Source organism: Anolis sagrei, chromosome 2, assembly GCF_037176765.1.
Source record: "Anolis sagrei isolate rAnoSag1 chromosome 2, rAnoSag1.mat, whole genome shotgun sequence".
NCBI lineage: Eukaryota > Metazoa > Chordata > Lepidosauria > Squamata > Dactyloidae > Anolis > Anolis sagrei.
The window spans coordinates 23,448,803-23,466,787 of record NC_090022.1 but is presented as its reverse complement, the minus strand read 5'-3'; the positions used below and the strand labels follow the sequence as shown (position 1 = coordinate 23,466,787).

The following is a 17,985-nucleotide window of genomic DNA, read 5'->3' as shown; positions in this document are numbered from 1 at the left end:
TGCCTGACTGTTGCCTGTTTGGGTTTTAAAAAATGCATCTTTAAGAGGTTCGGGTGTCAGGATGACAATAGGAGACATCAGCCCTCCCTAGCAGGGACTGTTGCGAGAGGGCATCAGGAAAACCTGGATACCTGCAAGTAGCCATTTGTTAGGAATGGCCACAAAGATCTTTCCAAATATCCAGCTGTATAATTTCTGTGAACCATAGCTACGAGGGGAAATTTTCATTAAACATTTCCCTGACCCACTTCTACTTATCACAGGACGCTGAAACTGCACATATGTAATGATATAAATCTCTATAGATTCTGTGCCAATTTACAACTGATAACGGTCTGGTTTTACAAATGCTGAAGTGGTGTGAGGTTTGATAATGGACACAGTGGAATACAGAGCGATCACCAAGTTCCCTGACTTGAAAGGCCACACACCAAAGGAGACATTCAATGAGATGAAAGAGGTTTATGGTGACTTACTTACTTTGGTGATCCCTCATAGTCCAAGGATGATGGTCCTCCAAGTGTAGTATCCTGGCGGTGGGTCCGTAGGTGACCTTGGAGCCCTATTCTTTATTTGCATCTTCTCCCACAGTGAGGGCATCGGTTTCCAGGTGGAAGGCGGTCCCAGTCGGGGTTAGCTTGACACACCTTCCTCTTAGCATGTTTCTCTCTTTTGCCCTCCATTCATGCCTCTTCAATTTCTGCAGCACTGCTGGTCACAGCTGAGCTCCAACTGGAGCGCTCAAGGGCCAGGGCTTCCCATTTCTCAGTATCTATGCCAGAGTTTTAAAGGTTGGCTTTGAGCCCATCTTTAAATCTCTTCCGTTTTCCATTCTTGAGTTCGGAGTAGAGCAACTGCTTTGGGAGACGGTGGTCAGGCATCCGGACAACATGGCCAGTCCAGCGGAGTTGATGGCAGAGAACCATCACTTCAGTGCTGGTGGTCTTTGCTTCTTCCAGCACACTGACATTTGTCCACTTGTCTTCCCAAGAGATTTGCAGGATTTTCCGGAGGCAGCGCTGATGGAATCGTTCCAGTCGTTGCATGTGACGTCTGTAGACTGTCCACGTCTCGCAGGCGTATAGCAGGGTTGGGTATGGTGATGATTCCCCATCATATGATGTAGTCAAGAACTGGCATCGTCAATTCAAATGTCGTCTGACTTCGGTGGAAACAGCTCCGATTCCAGGGCGACAGAATACATACAAATCCCATCACACCCTCAGTACCCTCCTTTCTTTCTGTACTTAATAAAATAATGTTCTTTACCTCTTTGACTCATCACATGGGAGATGGATGGCCCCTCCCAATATGTCCAATGTTCCTCTATCTCAACATATTAATTACTAATAGTTTATCATACAGAAGCAAGAATGGATACATAATTTCAGAAATCTTAACAAGATGAAAAAAAATGTAGATTATAGAATCATAGAGTTGGAAGAAAATGCATGGGGCATCCAGTCCAATCCCTTGCCATGCTGGAAAAGCACAATCAAAGCAGCCCCCAACAGATGGCCATCCATCATCTCTTTAAAGACCTGCAAAGAAGGCTGTGAAAGTAGCAGAGTTATCCACTCTGAACACATTTGGTATTGTTGGAAACCTAAACAACTCTTCTCTTAATGAAATGGAGAAATATCTATTGAAACCTTCAAGGGAAAAAGGTCTCTTTCCGCCTGTTTCCTTTGTCCTGTCCTCACAGCAGCAGTTCTGCTGACAGAATTAGATAGTTTGGAGGAGAAGGTCATGAAGTTCTTTCTGTAGCTAAAAGAACAGGTCCATGTTGCACAATAAGATCTCTCCACAAGATCTACAAATGGAGCCTGTCCATCTCTGGCTTCCTGCTTGTTCTCCTGAAGTTCTGAAGAAATGTTCTCCATAACCTCATGAACCCATCCATCGTTTGAAGGACTGCCTCTCTGTGAGTTCTGTCCTCTTCCCTGTGAAGTCTTGCCTCCTAGCTTATCTGTTCTATAATGGTCCTGGCAATGTTTTCTTCTCAACAGTGGCCACAGTCCAACCTCATCCTCACCCTTCTCAAGCACATGCCGGGAGAAAGGTTTGCCTCTGAAGGTGGCTTCACAGGTATGTCTGTAGATAGAGAAAGCATGACAGACCTAAGGGAGATGTTACCATTACACCATTCAGTGTTGCTGCATGCAATCTGTAGAAAACGGCACTGTTGCTATAAGATGTCACACACACAAACTCACATGTCAACAGATATACTGTACATTAAAGAAATATTCTGCCAAAATCAGCCATTAAATTGATGATATCATGTTCTAACTTTATTTTTGAAATTATATAGGAAAGCACAAACACATCCAAGACAGACAAGGCACATCTATACTAAGGAGATGTATCTCTCCTTGGATCCTCTCCTTGCTGTGATTCAACCTTCTCTCCTTCGCATTCTTCCTCCTGCACTTCCTCCCTCTGTGGCATTGATGGTACAGGCCCTGCAAGAACTGGTGGGATTTCCACTTCTTCCACAGGAAACTCCTCTCCACTGCCCATCTCTATGTGCACAGCATAAAAGTAAAACAAATTGTCATCCCCAAGGGATCAGAATTAACTCCTTAAAAACTAAGTTAGCAAAAGGATAAGGATGAAGAGGTATATGGACATACCACTAAAGATGAAGGATAGTTGGTTGCCCACCTCTATTTCTCTCTCTCTCTCTCTCTCTCTCTCTCTCTCTCTCTCCCCCCCCCCCCCCCCCCCCCCCCCAGTAGCAAAAAATGTGGAGCGATCATCAGTAACAGGTCAGCAAAATCCGCCTATGGTTGAAAAGAGTTCTGGATCTCTTTTTTCTTACCAACTACAGATAGGGACTTTTCCCCCAAGGATCAATAAAAACGCCTTCTGGTGGGATGCATTCAGATCAACCTGAATCTCCTCAGCATCACCTCTGCTTTTGTGCTGTATTGTAATCCTGATGCCAAGGATGGCCGATCTCTAGGGATCAGCTTCTGAAAGTGGCAAAGATGACAGTTCCTAAGGTGACTGCTGAAAATGTGCAGGCTGTGACCCTGAAGTACAGTGAAGAAGGTGCTGCACAATACCAGTTGGCCATGTCACAGATGATTAGTGACTGTGGGTTTTGTGCCCACTAGCTTAATTTGCAGCAACAGTCTGAGAAGCTGGAAGTCCCTTGTATGCTGATGCCTTCTCTCAACTTCTCTTATGCCTTCTTTCACCACACTTCTAGTCTTCCTTGAGTGGCTTGGGGCCCTTCACGGTGAGCTACCAGGGGAGTTAGAGCGGAATATAAATAAAGTTTTATTATTATTTATTATATTACCATATGTATTTGTCAGTCTTGAGTTGGCTATAGCTGTCAACAAAATGCATACAGTGGCTGAGGCTGCATTGAGCCATAGGATCATGAACTATTGAGTAGAATTTGACAGAAGTGGGTGAGACATTGTTTTTTCCACTCAAATTTCTCTGCTTCAAGTAAAAGAAAAATCTAGCCATTCAATAAACAAAGCAAAATGCACACAATTTCCATCACTGAGATTAACCTTGTTATATACAGCCCAGGAAACAGCGGTCATTGTCTAGCAAAAGGAATCACTGGTGGCATTCACCATGTTAAAAGGCAGACCAGGTTCAGCATCTTTTATCCAGAATTCTAAAAATGTGAAATACTTCAAAATTGTGTACAGGAGTGGCTAAGTGACACCTTTGCCTTCTGATTATTCAATAAACAAAATCCTTCTATATGTACATGTAATATGAAATATTGTATACAATTACCTTCAGGTTAAGATTATAAGGAGTATATGGAACATGAGTTATTTTCATTGTTCCCATCTCCAAAATATCTCATTGTTCACGTATACGGAAACATCGGTAATTCAAAATCTGAAATCCAAAAGACATGCTACCCCTCAATTCTGCCTTGGTCAGACCACACCTGGAATACTGTGTCCAATTCTGGGTGCTTCAGTTGAAGGGAGATGTTGACAAGCTGGAATGTGTCCAGAGGAGGACGACTAAAATGATCAAGGGTCTGGAGAACCAGCCCTATGAGGAGTGGCTTAAAGAACTGGGCATGTTTAGCCTGCAGAAGAGAAGGCTGAGAGGAGACATGATAGCCATATATAAATATGTGAGAAGAAGTCATAGGGAGGAGGGAGCAAGCTTGTTTTCTGCTCCCCTGGAGACTAGAACATGGAAAAATGGCTTCAAACTACAGGAAAGGATATTCCACCTGAACATTAGGAAGAAATTCCTGACTGTGAGAGCTGCTCAGAAGTGGAACTCTCTACTCTGGAGTGAGGTGAAGGCTCCTTCTTTAGATGTTTTCAAGCAGAGGCTGGATGGCCATCTTTCAGGAGTGCTTTGAATGAGATTTTCCTGCTTCTTGGCGGGGAGTTGGACTGGATGGCCCATGAGGTCTCTTCCAACTCTAGGATTCTATTATTTGATCTCAAACATTTTGAATAAGGGCTACTCCACCTGTATGTGACTCCAATCAGTTTGATGCTATAGCCCAGACAATGGGCATCATGAGATTTAGATAGCTTTGGTTCTAAATCCATCTAATTATGGCCCCTTCCACACAGCAGTATAAAATCCACATTGAACTGGATTATATGGCAGTGTGGACTCAGGTAATCCAGTTCAAATCAGATATTGCGGATTATCTGCCTTGATATTCTGAGTTATGGCTCTGTGGAAGGGCCCTGTGATAGTGTCGCTATTCACTATTTGGTCCTCGAGTCTCAGGGTTCTATCACCAAATTTCTAGCAATGCAGAGATTAAGACATTAAAAATCTTTCACACTTAGAACTCGGAATCATTCATACCTAAAACATTTTGTTTGCATTCCTTTTGGTAACTTTGCCTGATTCTCTTCTTTGGATGCCCAAACTCTGTTTCTAAATGCTCAGCTGCACATTTAAGTGACTGCAATGTTGTAAATGTAGGAAACCTTCATGGCAGGGCAGATTTTTAACCGCATGAGGCAATGTCCTCATTTTGCTTTCCTGTGGCAACATGCCCACATTGATCTCAAGACTTGTGTAGTAAAAACTTGAGCAACTAGTTGAGTAATGAGGAATTGCTCAAGTACTGTCCTGAACCGAAATAAAATCTCTGAACCTCATTTCTGTTTAATTTCTGCAAAAAAGAAAAAAACCCCCACAATTTTCTTCTTATGTTTATGGCTTTCAATACAAGTATTTTAATGGGGTTTTATGTTTTTATGTTTTATATCTCAAGCCTTGAGGAGAGGTAGACAACAAATAAAATTTATTGTTATAATCCTCTTTAACCCTCTCACAAAGGACATCTCAAAGACTCTGAGTACCCCACTATAGATGAAACTGGTTGCCTATCTGCTACCAAGCACAATTCAAAATGCTGGCTTTAGCCTATAAAGACCTAAACGGTTCTGGCCCAGCTTATCTGTCCAAACGCATCTCCCTCTATGAACCATCTCAGAGGTTAAGATCATTGGGGGACGCCCTGCTCTCAGTCCCACCTCCTTCACAAGCGTGATTGGTGGGGATGAGAGATAGGACCTTCTCAGTGGTGGCCCCTCAGCTACGGAATTCCCTCCCCATCAAAATCAGATCAGCCCCCTCCCTCCTGATATTCAAGAAGAAAGTTAAACCATGGCTCTGGGGCCAAGCCTTTGGCCAATAGTGCAGTGCAACAAGTGAAGGGGAATTAAGTGCAATAACAACAGGAACGGCTTTTGACTATGTCTTCGGATTGCATGATTTTAATAATGAATTTTAATGTTTATATTGTTTTTTAATGTTTTTGTTTTAATGTATATGTTTATTTTATGATATGTTTGTTAAAATGGCATCAAATTGCTGCCGATTGTAAGGCTGCTCTCAGGACCTCATCACACTAGAGAATCAATCCACTTTGTAGTTTTGTAGTTTAGGGAGGAGACTTTAACAGCCTCAGTAAACTACAAACGCCAGAATTCAGGAGGCCGAAACTGGATTTGAACTGGATTCATTCTGTAGTGTGCTGAAGTAGTACGTCCCTTTTGGGGTGAGAAGGGTGGGTTATAAATGCAGTAAATAAAATAAATAATAAATAATGTTTTTTCAATAAAAAGGAGCAATATCTGGCTTCTCTTTTATGTTATTAAGATTTTTTAAATACAATTGGACTCTTCTGTTGGGAGAGAGTATTCGACGTACGGTAATGACATACCAGTAGTGCTGGGAATTGTATGTGCGTGGCTATCTGGTATTGATTACCTCATCTATCTATCTATCTATCTATCTATCTATCTATCTATCCATCCATCTATCTATGAAATATGTATGTATATATCTATCAACCTAACTATTTTCCAAAGTGGCTCCCACTCCCACAGAGACTTGTGACTCCTGCAAACAACGGATCTGGACCAAACTTGGCACACATACCCAACATGACTAACAGAAAATATTGGAGGGGTTGGGGGGAGGGGGAGAGGTTTACCATGGATGATGGGAATTACAGTTCACCCACATCCAGAGATCTCTATGAACCCTACTGACAATATATCTTGACGCACACACCCATCATGACCAACCCTAAATACATCTGGGGTTGGCAGGGGGGATGGACCAGGACAATGGGATTTGCAGTTCACCCACATCCAGATACCACTGCAAACCCCACCAATGATGGATCTGGAGCAAACTTGGCATACATACCCATCATGACCAAGTTTAACTGTTGGCAGTGGTGCAGGGGGATGGACCTGGGATGATAGCAGTGGTGGTTTACCCATATCCTTATGTCTAATTTATTTTTTATTTATTTTATTCATTTGGAACATGTATATCTTGTCCTTCTCAACCTCCGAAGAGGGACTCAGGATGGCTACTATTCAGTGCCAACACAATATAATAACATAACATAAAATACAATAGCACAAATGAAAACAGTAATAAATATACATTAAAACAGTTCACCAGTTCAAATCATCATCCGAATGGGACCATGCATAACATCTGAAAACAAACAACAACTTTACATAACCTGGCTCTCTATGAAAGTAAATTGTGTTGATGGAAATTCATTACTCCTTCCCAGAGAATCATCCTCCTCTAATCTGTGTATGGTGGACATTCTAGATCTGTCCACCATACACACTAGATCTATGAATGGAATCTATCTTGGATTGTCATATCCCATATTATAAAATGGTGGTGACATGAATGGAGACATACTGAACCATTCATTTTCCAGTCATTGCCTTTTTGGTACCCACTGGGGATGCTAGAACTAAACCAGGGGGTCCACTAGAACTGAACCACAGGGCCTTCTTCGTGGTGGCCCCCCTGGCTTTGGAGCACCCTCCCTAGGGGAGATTAGGCAGGTACCCATACTGTCTTCCTTCTGGAAGGAATTGAAGACCTTGGGTGTTTGGACAAGCCTTTGAGAATGTCTAGTCTCAGTGGTCAGCAATTTAATGCCACAGCACAGCACGTTTGCCCCATGCCCTAGTTCATTAGCTAAAAATCTTATTCCCTGTTCTTGTTTATAGTTGACTATGTTTTCAACAGTTCTCATCATAGGTTACGGGGTGCTGTTTTGAGCTTAAACTTTGTTTTATTTGCCTTTGGTTTTATTTTGTATTGTATTGTGTATCTTTATGTGTTGTTTTAGGCACATTGTGCCATATGTAAGCTGCCCCTTGTCCCTTCGGGGAGATGGAGGTGAGGTGCAAAAATAAAGTTGTTGTTGTTGTTGTTGTTGTTGTTATTATTATTATTATTATTATTATTATTTGAAACTGACATGAGACAAGGATTTAAAGATTGAACTGTAAAGACTCTTGCACAAGCCAGTTAAAGTGGTCCCAGTGGTGATCGGCACACTGGGTATTGGTGATCGGCACACCAGATCCTTGCATTGTAATCTTGTTGTGATAATAATAATAATAAGAAGAAGAAGAAGAGGAGGAGGAGGAGGAGGAGGAGGAGGAGGAAACACAAGATTAGTACACAGCAAACAAGATCACTATGCTGTGAAGATATTGGATCACACATTAGACACTTCCCAAGTGACTAGGATTGTGTGATGTATCGGCAAATAATGCGTGCAGATCCGAGTAGGGTGTCTTTTGCATCTGACAGATGGTAATTTTGTCAACGCCGATTATTATTATTAATATTACTGTATGTGTTACTGTGGTGGTAGAAATTACTTACACATTATTTCTGCAAGCTCAGCAAAATATAACCCCCAAAATGCCTTTAGGGAAGGTCAATTATGACAGTTAAACTGCAATAAAGCTGCATTTCCTTCCTCAGAATGATAAAAAATCTATCTGAACTCAAGGACACGGCGTGGTGTTTACCAGTTATGAGAAATATTGATGTGGTAATACTATATAAAGGGGGAAATGTTCAGAAGAGTGAGAATTGGTTACAATCTTGCGAGCAAGACTATTAACCAACAAGCTCTTTGTGGGAATAAGCAGGTAAATCCCAATTTCCTTTGTAATTCTTGTTTTATAGTTATTAGTGGGCTTAAGCAGGTTAACATCTTTTGCTTCCTCCTGTTGTTTCTTTTTCTTCACTTCCGGCATCTATATACCAACTCCAGAAAACAAGAGATCCTTGCATGAATATTTAAATGAATATTCAATGCAACAGTCTACAAACTATGCAACTATGGACTGGAATATATGGCCAGAGCATATTACCAAAGTGCTCAGAGCTCAAGGATTGAAACATCCTTCTATGGCTTGAGCAGTGTGCTTATTTTTTTTTTAAAGTATGAATATATTGGAGTGTTTGACATGAACATAATATAACCAGCCATTGAGTTAAAATGGAGGAGGGCCTCCTTTGTATTTGCTGTTAACTCACTTGGGACTTTTTCTTTCCAGTGACTGCAATGCTTGGTCTTGCCTCTTCCATGTCATGCTCCCTCTTCATCCTGTTTTCACTGGCCTCCAATGCTGCCTCCAAAGATGACCTTGTGGTAGACACCAGCAGTGGCCCTGTCAAGGGCAAAACTCTCGCTGTTGGCTCTGGCTCTGTGAGAGCTTATCTTGGCATTCCCTATGCTGAGCCCCCCTTGGGGAAACTGCGATTCCAGAAGCCTCTTCCACATCAGCCCTGGAGTAAAACCTTCGAGGCCATCGACTTTGGCAATGCCTGTCCTCAGTCAGTTCTTTCTCAAACACCTGAGGCCAAAATGGTGAATCCCAATAGGCCTCTGTCAGAAGATTGTCTCTTTCTCAACATCTGGGTACCCCATCCAAAGCCCTCTGTACCAGTTCCCATCTTTGTCTGGATACATGGAGGGGGCTTTATTGCAGGTACAAGTTCCCTCGACTTGTACAATGGGTCTTCCTTAGCTGTGACTGAGAATGTCATTGTGGCCTCCATGAATTACCGCATTGGGGCTTTGGGTTTCCTTTCCTTGCCACCAGCCGTACCAGGAAACATGGGTCTGTGGGACCAACACCTGGCCCTGACCTGGATCAAGGAGAATGCAGCCGCCTTTGGTGGAGATCCAAAGCGGGTGACGATTTTTGGTCAGAGTGCTGGAGGAGCCTCTGTTGGCTTCCATCTGCTTTCACCTAAAAGTGAACCCCTTTTTGCCCAAGCTGTGCTTGAGAGTGGAGCTCCCAATGCTATCTGGGCTTGGGCAAGTCCTGAGACAGTCAAGAATAAATCTCTTGAGTTTAGCCAGCTGCTGGGATGTGGAGAAGGCAATGTAAATGAAATTGTGACCTGTCTTCGGGGAAAAAATGCAATGGAATTTCCTCCATATGAAACATTGTTGGTTCTGAAAAGTAAGTTTCTTATGAGCCTCCCCTTCGTACCAACAACAGATGGGGAATTTCTGACTGATGATCCTCAGAGACTTTTAGACTCTCAGCATGTGCAGATCAAACCAATTATCACTGGTGTCAACTCAGACGAAGCAGCTTCCTTGTTGACTTTAATTTTTCCTGGAAGCAATCATAGCCTAATCAACCGTGAACAATTTCTAGAAGTATTAAGAAGGGCATTGCAAAATGCAACTGAAAAAGAAATTCAGGCTGTGGCCCTGAAATACAGTGAAGAGAGCCATGGCCCAGCGAAGTACCGTTCGGCCTTGGTGCAATCCTTGGGTGATTATTTATTTGTGTGCCCTGCAACTAAATTTGCTGCCCAGATCAGAAAAGCTGGGGGTCCTTCGTATGTTTACTATTTTACACATCATACTTCTGGCACTGTCTGGCCTGAGTGGGCAAATGCAACCCATGGAGCTGAAATCATTTATGTGTTTGGAACTTTTAAGGCAGCTTTGGAGGCCAACAAAACATACACAGAGGCCGAGGCAGCGCTCAGCCGTAGGATAATGCGATATTGGGCGGAGTTCGCCAGAACTGGGTAAGACATTTGACTTTCTCATTCTCCTCTGCATTATCCAATCTGAGTAGCAGAATTCACATTATTTTCTTCTTTGGTATTATTTCCTGCAGAAAGTATCTTAAGAAACAGAATTTTAAGTGACAGGTTGTCCATCCCTTATCTGGAATTCCAAAATCAGAAATACTCCGTAAACTAAAATTGTTCACATTGGATGATGATTCAGTGTACACAAACTTTGCTTCATGTTCAGAATTAGTTTTTAAATGCAGTTATACCCAAATCAGAAAAAAATATGACATCAAAAGGCTTCCATCTAAATAAGGGAAACTCAAGTTGTATTTAACAGTTTTTTGTGGACTCCAGCTGTTGCAGGTTATCACCCACATTTATTTATGGGGATGAGAACTATGCAGTTCCCTAGATGAAGTTGAATTGCAATTCCTAATCATCATGATTGGTTTGAATTGCTGGGAAGTAGAGTTCAAGATGATTTATGATTATGATAATGACAATAGTGTTAGTAGGGGTTGTTTCATGCAAGGACCTGTAGAAAAGTCCTATTTGCATACAAACAGAGCCTGATGGTAGCAAAGCATTTCTAGATCCAAATCAGAGGATTATCACATGTAAAGATTAGGGAGCTGTGAAGGTTTAATTTGGAGAAATGAGGACTGAGTAGGGACATCAAAGCCATCTTTAAATATTTGAGAAGACATGATATTGAAGAGGGGACAAGCTTGTTTTACCCTGCTCTTGAGATTGGACATGGAGCAGTAGATTCAAATAGCAGGAAAAGAGAGTCTATCTAAATCTTAGGAAGAACTTCCTGACGGTAAGAGCTGGATACATTCATTATATGCTCTCCAATGTTTCAGAATGCGGTCAAGGTGTCAAAAGTTATTCAGGAGGAAAAGCATACAAGTTGGAAGCTGCTGCAGAAACTTGCTTTTACCATACAAACTTTTTTGTTAGTTTCCATCTACAGTTAGTTTCCATCTACAGTTTGTTTACACAACACACTTTCCCCTACCCCTAATGAAGCCCAAACCCCACTGCTACCCTGTCTCAGGCCCCTCCTTTATAAATACATTTTTCCTAGTTCCTATCTCACCCAGGGTTTTAACGTTTTTAACATTTTACCTTGCACATTTGGCCCGCCCTTTGTGGTTGATTTTACTATGTTATTTTGTATTGTCTATTTTATTTTGTTGCATTATGTATTTTGTTGTGTTTAATTTTCTATTGTTTTGTATGTTATTGTATTGTATTATTTTTGGGCTCGTCCTCATGTTACCTACCCCGAGTCCCCATTGGGGAGATGGTAGTGAGGTTTAAATAAAGATGATGATGATTATGATGATGATCAGGCATGTAGCTGGGGGGGGGGGGGGGCTCGGGGGGGCTTCAGACCCCCCCCCCCCCGAAATTCTCATGGTGGTTCGCGAAAAGGCCTTACTGGTACATTATTTAAACTGTTACGTTTATTCATATCATGGTCTGATAACCATACTCAATATATCCCATATGCATGAGGGTATTGGGGTAATGATACAAAAGGTTTGCTAGGCTAGACCCTCTTTCACTCAGACTCACCCCCCCCGAAACTCAGCCCCCCCCAACCCCCCCCCCCCGAAAAAAAATCAGCCCCCCCGAAACAAAATCCTGGCTACGGGCCTGATGATGATGATGATTATTACCAACCTACCAAGTTTGCCTCCTGCATTTTGAATTCAATTTACAGCAGTTGAAGTAAGCTGAGAACAAATGATGGTAGTGAGAGGAAGAGAGAAAAACTGGGGCTTTTTTAAAGCATCTGAAAAAGTGCAATGACGGAAGAGTAGTCAAGAGGGTATGTTAGTAGTGAGAACATAAAAATAAGTCGGTTGGATCATGCCAAAGGCAAATCTTATCTATGTACTACATTGTTATCACAGCAGGCAACCAGATTGCATTAGGTTATCCAGAGGAAGAAAAAAAATGGCTTGATTTCCGCTCCCTCCCCCCATGTTTTGTTTACATCCAGAATATTTATATTGACTTCAGTTATGCACTCCATGTTGTTCAATGCTAAAGGAATCTCCAAACTTTGTAATCTCTTGTATAATTTCTTCCAGAGTTTACATGCAAGACCATGGCCTGCTGGTTATAAATGTATTGTTATTTTCTCTATAGCAAACCCACAGGATCGGAGAAGCAAGAAGTGGAGTGGCCACTGTATAATGCTACACTGCAGAACTTCTACCATCTTAGCACTGAGCCAGGCAAGGTTCTACCCGTATCACCTGCTCGGCACTGCAATCTTTTTAAAAAACACACTTCAAATCCAAGTGAGTCCAACTTTTCATCTTATGTGGCATACCTCTGTGGGCCTTGCCATTGGTGTTTCTAATAAGCTCAGTTTGTATTGAATCATCTACCTCTTTAATCTTATTGTCATATGTGTTAGCCTGTCTCATGTTCATGAGTAGGGGAGGAGATTCCTGAATCCTGTCACCATCTATGCCACTGATTTGGGATGCATCTGCACTCTAGAATTAATGTATCTTTTTAACTGCCATGGCTCAGTGCTATAGAATCATAGGGACGGAAGGTATAGATAGATGATAGACTAATAGAGATAGGCTTTGCTGTGGGTGTAGGAAGGAGATTACACAAGATGGACCCACAGCACACACACCCCACCCCCGTGGCTGGAACCAAGCACAGCCTCCAAGATGCCAAAGATGGGAAAGCTACATATATATACCTTTATCTATGTTGTCTGTCTTGTCATTATATAATCAGCATTGAATGTTTGCAGTATATGTTTTCTGTGATCTGCTCTGAGTTCCCTTCGAGGTGAGAAGGGCAGAATATAAATACTGTAAATAATAAATAATAATAATTTTGGTTTATTACTCTATAATGGGAAGTGAAATTTGGAAGCTTCCTGCTCAGTATTATTAATTAATTCAATGTATATTCAATAGTTGGAGCCCCCAGTGGCGCAGTGGGTTAAAGTGCTGAGCTGCTGAGCTTGTTGACTGAAAGGTCGCAGGTTTGATTCTGGGGAGCGGCGTGAGCTTCCGCTGTCAGCCCCAGCTTCTGCCAACCTAGTAGTTCGAAAACATGCAAATGTGAGTAGATCAATAGGTCCCGCTCCGGCAGGAAGGTAATGGCGTTCCATGCAGTCATGCTGGCCACATGACCTTGGAGATGTCTATGGACAACGCTGGCTCTTCGGCTTAGAAATGGAGATGAGCACCACACTCCAGAGTTCGACACAACTGGACTTAATGTCAGGGGACAACCTTTACCTTTTACCTTATATTCAATAATTAATAGGAACTAATAATTATTGATATGCTTGCGAAACGCTGTGAATTGTGAATCCCTCTAGGTCACTCAGGTGATTACTGTAGAAGAAGCTCATCCAACTCACAATGTTCGTTGTGGGTTTGCTACCATGTCAGCCTTCCTTCTCCGTAAAAGGGATAAGGTGTATTGTTTAAAGATTGAAGTAGCCAACTGAATATCATAGCTTAGATAGTCCACTAGTCCTGGACTTTGTATTGTAGCATTGTTTTTCCTCAGAAAATCTAGAAAACCCAGCATTAATTTGGGATAAGAACTTCCTTCCTACTGAGATATCATACTTCTGTAATGTGCGCGAAAGAAAGTAGCAATACAACACTGCAGCACCTGTGGCAAGAAGGAGGCCTTCTTACAATTATTTGGGGACATATTGCTTAGAGATGCCCTTATTTTCCTGAATCTATGTAGTCTTTCAGATTCCTCTTCCATTCAAAGTCTTAGTTATTTAGCCAAGCTCGGAGAAGTTGTCATTAATCACCATTCTTTTCTTTTGCAGAGAAATCCCCCATTTCTTTTGCAGAGAAATCAGAAGAAGATGATGGAGAAGACCACTCTTCACTAGCAGGGACTGTTATAAAAAGTCATAAGGAAAACCTGGATACCTGTGACTCTTCACGTGTTAGGAATAGTGACAAATATCTTTCTAAATGTCCAACTGACTAATTTCTCTGATCAATAGTCAATTCTATATAAATAAAAATGTAGTGTTTGTGGGATTAACATAACTCAAAAACCACTGGGGGAATTGACACCAAATTTGGACACAAGACACCTATCAAGCCAACGAGTGACCATCACTCATAAAACACTGAAAAACACAGAAAAAGCGACTTTAAAAGCCAAAAATAAAAACACACACATTACAACACATGCACAAAGCCACATATATACACAAACACACATATACACATATATACACGCACAAAACACATATACACAGACTGGGTCACCGCAACGTGTGGCAGGGGATGGCTAGTACTAAATAAAAGACTGCTAAAAAAATAGGCAGTAGTAATAGAGTGAGATAGCTGACCTCTTCACACAGGCCACCTGCATTGCCATACATTGTGGCGAATCCAGTGACTGCTATAGTGAGGTGTGGGAAACCTATTGTCCCATGTCCCACATTGCCTGGCTTACTCTTAAGCCAGTCCGATCGACTGCATAGCTTCCCCCTATGCTTTCTGGTGCAACATGGGAAGCCTCCTATATTGCTGTCATGGTGGCATATGCCAATTCTGTATTAATTGTCCTACGGAGCCACACCGGAAGTTCCTTTGCATCATGAGATGGGAGCCAGGGGGCTCCACAGGTCAACTAGTGCAAAGCAATTATGCTGTGGATTAAAGTCCAGATAAATAGGTCTGGACTTTACCTCTCGCTATATAGTTGAGCAATATCTCAAATCAGATGCTGAAAATTTGCAAAACAAAAGTATCATAACTTGATCGCTGCCCCATGCTATTTGCCTAAGCACTGAAATCAATATGTAGTCTTACAGCCAGTCAGTGGAGAACAACCAAATGGAATTTATTTATCGTGTCATCAGCAACCATTGTTTTACAATTCTAACAGAGCAAAACAAACACAGAGATTAAAATGAAATGGAAGAAATGTGTTGTTGTGTGCCTTCAAGTTGTTTTTGACTTATGGCGACCCTAAGGCAAACCAATTACTTGGGTTTCTGGGGTTGAATATGTGTAACCTACCCATAGGCACTCATTGCTGAGCTGGGAATTGCACCCTGGTCTTCACAGTGGTAGTTCAATGCTCAAACGATTATGCTATGTTGGCAAATGCATTACATTCCAGAAATAACTGAATAATTTTTCAGTCAGCTTTTAAGAAAATAATATTAATTACAAGAATGTGCAGAGGCTCTAGGCCATCTTGAATATGAATTAAATATGATTGGATCTTCATTGAATGGCTTATAAAATGTGTCATACGTTTCTCTATGGTGATTCAATACTTTGAATCTCAATAAAAGCATTTTAAATATTTTACCCCTGCAAATATTCTAGTCTGCCTTTGATGTGTGTATGAGATCACTGGGTTTATCTATTTTTCTTTCATTGCCTAACTTTCAGAATTAATATACTCAATACTGTATCTTGGCCTTAACGTAGGTCCTTGGTGCTAGAGCAAATGGAAAAAAGTTGTCCCTTTTCCCTCGTGATCAGAATGAGGAACCCAGGAGAGAGATGATGGGGAGGGGTCAGCAGACAGAGAAGCGGCACCATGTGGAATAATACAATCCTAGAGTTGAAAGAGATCAGAAGGGACATCCAGTCCAACCCCTTGCCATGCAGGAACACACTACCAAAGCACTCCCAATAGATGGCTATCCACTCCCTGCTTATAAACCTCCAGAGAAGGAGAGTCCATCACACTCTCAAGAAGCATATTCCACTGTTGAACATCTCTTACCATCAGAAAGTTCTTCCTGATGTTTAGCTGGAATCTCCTTTATTGCCATTTGAATCCATTACTCAAGTCCCTAGACATGAATTATGTATCCGCTTGCCTCTTCCACACTTCAGAACATTAGTAGGCCACTGTGTTCCACAGATGTCAATTGTGGCTCATAAGTGATACATTTGTGCTCTTGTATGAACAAGTCTTCTTTGCAAACAGCTGTTGATACACTGTATAATACAAAAGTTGACTACATATATAAGTCAAGGCAATTTTGGGATTACAAATTATGAATCTTGATAAGCTCTGTGGATATGTTGATTTTCATTACATGGCTAAGGGCTTACTAACTCTATCTTAGGAATCCAGCTACTTCTGGTTGCCGTCACAATTTCTCTATCCAGACTTTCAAAAAGGCCAGAAGATGTGCCACATCAGAGAGAGTAGAGGGGTCACTGCATATTTTAGGTCCTCCCATAATAGTTTAAAACTCTTACCTTTCACTATTGTGATCAGAGAAAGGGGTGGCTCCTTTCTGGTAAGAATTAGTCCAGTACTCACATTGATCTGAGGATAAATCAACCAAATTCGGAGTGGGGTGGGGTGATTTTGTTGACATGAATACTTATACATGAATATATAGGGTAATAAGGGTGACCCTGTCTGTGAAGAGAGCCTTTGAGTGGTGTGAGACCCAAAGCCTCCAATGATATCCCTGACCATACTTCATGTTGATTCACAAGAATTTTGGCATTACAAAGATGGCTTATCTAGTTTTATACCATGGAATGGTGATGGGTAAAATATGCTGCCTGCCCCATACCTGTATCTCTTGTATTGTTTATGAAATTGATTTATTCTATACTAACTAGGATCTGTACTGGGCAATTTCGGTTCATTTTTTCTTTTCTTAAACAAGAAGGGAAATGATGCCACTTCTGCTTTTGAAAAAAGCTACCTCCTTCTCTTAAAGGAGGCCAGAGAACTTAAACTTCACAGGCTCTGGAAGATGTGGGAGGTCTTTTCTAGACAAACTGAATAAAATGTGGTACAAAAGATTATTATTATTATTATTATTATTATTATTATTATTCTATGAATTACTATGCAAACCAAAATGAGAAGCATCAATTTTGTTTGTTCTCTCTTCAGGCTGATCTGGCTTATCAGAAGCTCATTGGGCCTGGGCCTTCTTATCCATGGTCCTAGCTGAAATCTCTTCAATTCCCACTTCTGTAGCTGGTGACATTATTTTTTAAAAATAAATGTCACCTGTCACAATATCTATGAACACTGAGAGCAAGGAAGGCATAACAGCTTTAAGCCTTTGTTTCGGAGATCAAAAATATCTATACTTATCTGTGTTAAAGGTAGAACTATCTCCATACTGAGTGAACTATCTCCATACTACAGAGAAAACTACATCAAAAAAGCATGCTTACTGCTTCCTGATTCCCGATTTTTCTTTCTCTTTTCATGAAACACAAAATAATATTGTATAACAACTAAAACATTGTCAACAAGGCAGTAATGATTGCTGGGGCAGACTTTGAACCCTACATAACATACATTGCAAAATAACTTGGGGTCCTGCACACAAATGGTGACCTTGGTGAGGTAAATGTGTATGTAAACACTCACACACCTCCATGCCTGCAGATATTTTAAAGAGTTCAAATATGAGAAGACATATGACTTAGGGTGCACCTACATAATCAAATTAATGCAGTTTAATACCACTTTAACTGCCATGACTCAGTGGAATCCTGGAATTTGTAGATTGGAAAGGTGCCAGCACTCTTTAGCAAAGAAGGCTAAAGACTAGGGTTGGGCGGTTTCGTTCGTTAATTTCGTAATTCATTA

At 41.3% G+C, this 17,985-nt stretch overlaps 1 protein-coding gene across 1 annotated transcript; it reads left to right on the top strand.

The window, feature by feature from the left end:
* Positions 1 to 8,292: 8,292 nt before the first annotated feature.
* On the top strand, positions 8,293 to 15,711 carry LOC132766731 (cholinesterase-like). Its single transcript, XM_060761041.2, has 4 exons — positions 8,293 to 8,459; positions 8,871 to 10,368; positions 12,523 to 12,677; positions 14,201 to 15,711. Exons 2-4 carry the CDS (start codon positions 8,879 to 8,881, stop codon positions 14,365 to 14,367), a joined length of 1,812 nt encoding a protein of 603 aa, XP_060617024.2. The 5' UTR covers positions 8,293 to 8,459; positions 8,871 to 8,878; the 3' UTR covers positions 14,368 to 15,711.
* The last annotated feature ends 2,274 nt before the right edge of the window (positions 15,712 to 17,985 follow it).

Excerpts from the sequence above, each read along its gene's own strand:
- LOC132766731 (XM_060761041.2), top strand. The coding sequence starts at position 8,879 with ATGCTTGGTCTTGCCTCTTCCATGTCATGCTCCCTCTTCATCCTGTTT. Across the intron at positions 10,369-12,522 it reads GCGGAGTTCGCCAGAACTGG|CAAACCCACAGGATCGGAGA; the intron begins GTAAGACATTTG and ends TTTTCTCTATAG. Across the intron at positions 12,678-14,200 it reads AAAACACACTTCAAATCCAA|AGAAATCCCCCATTTCTTTT; the intron begins GTGAGTCCAACT and ends TTTCTTTTGCAG.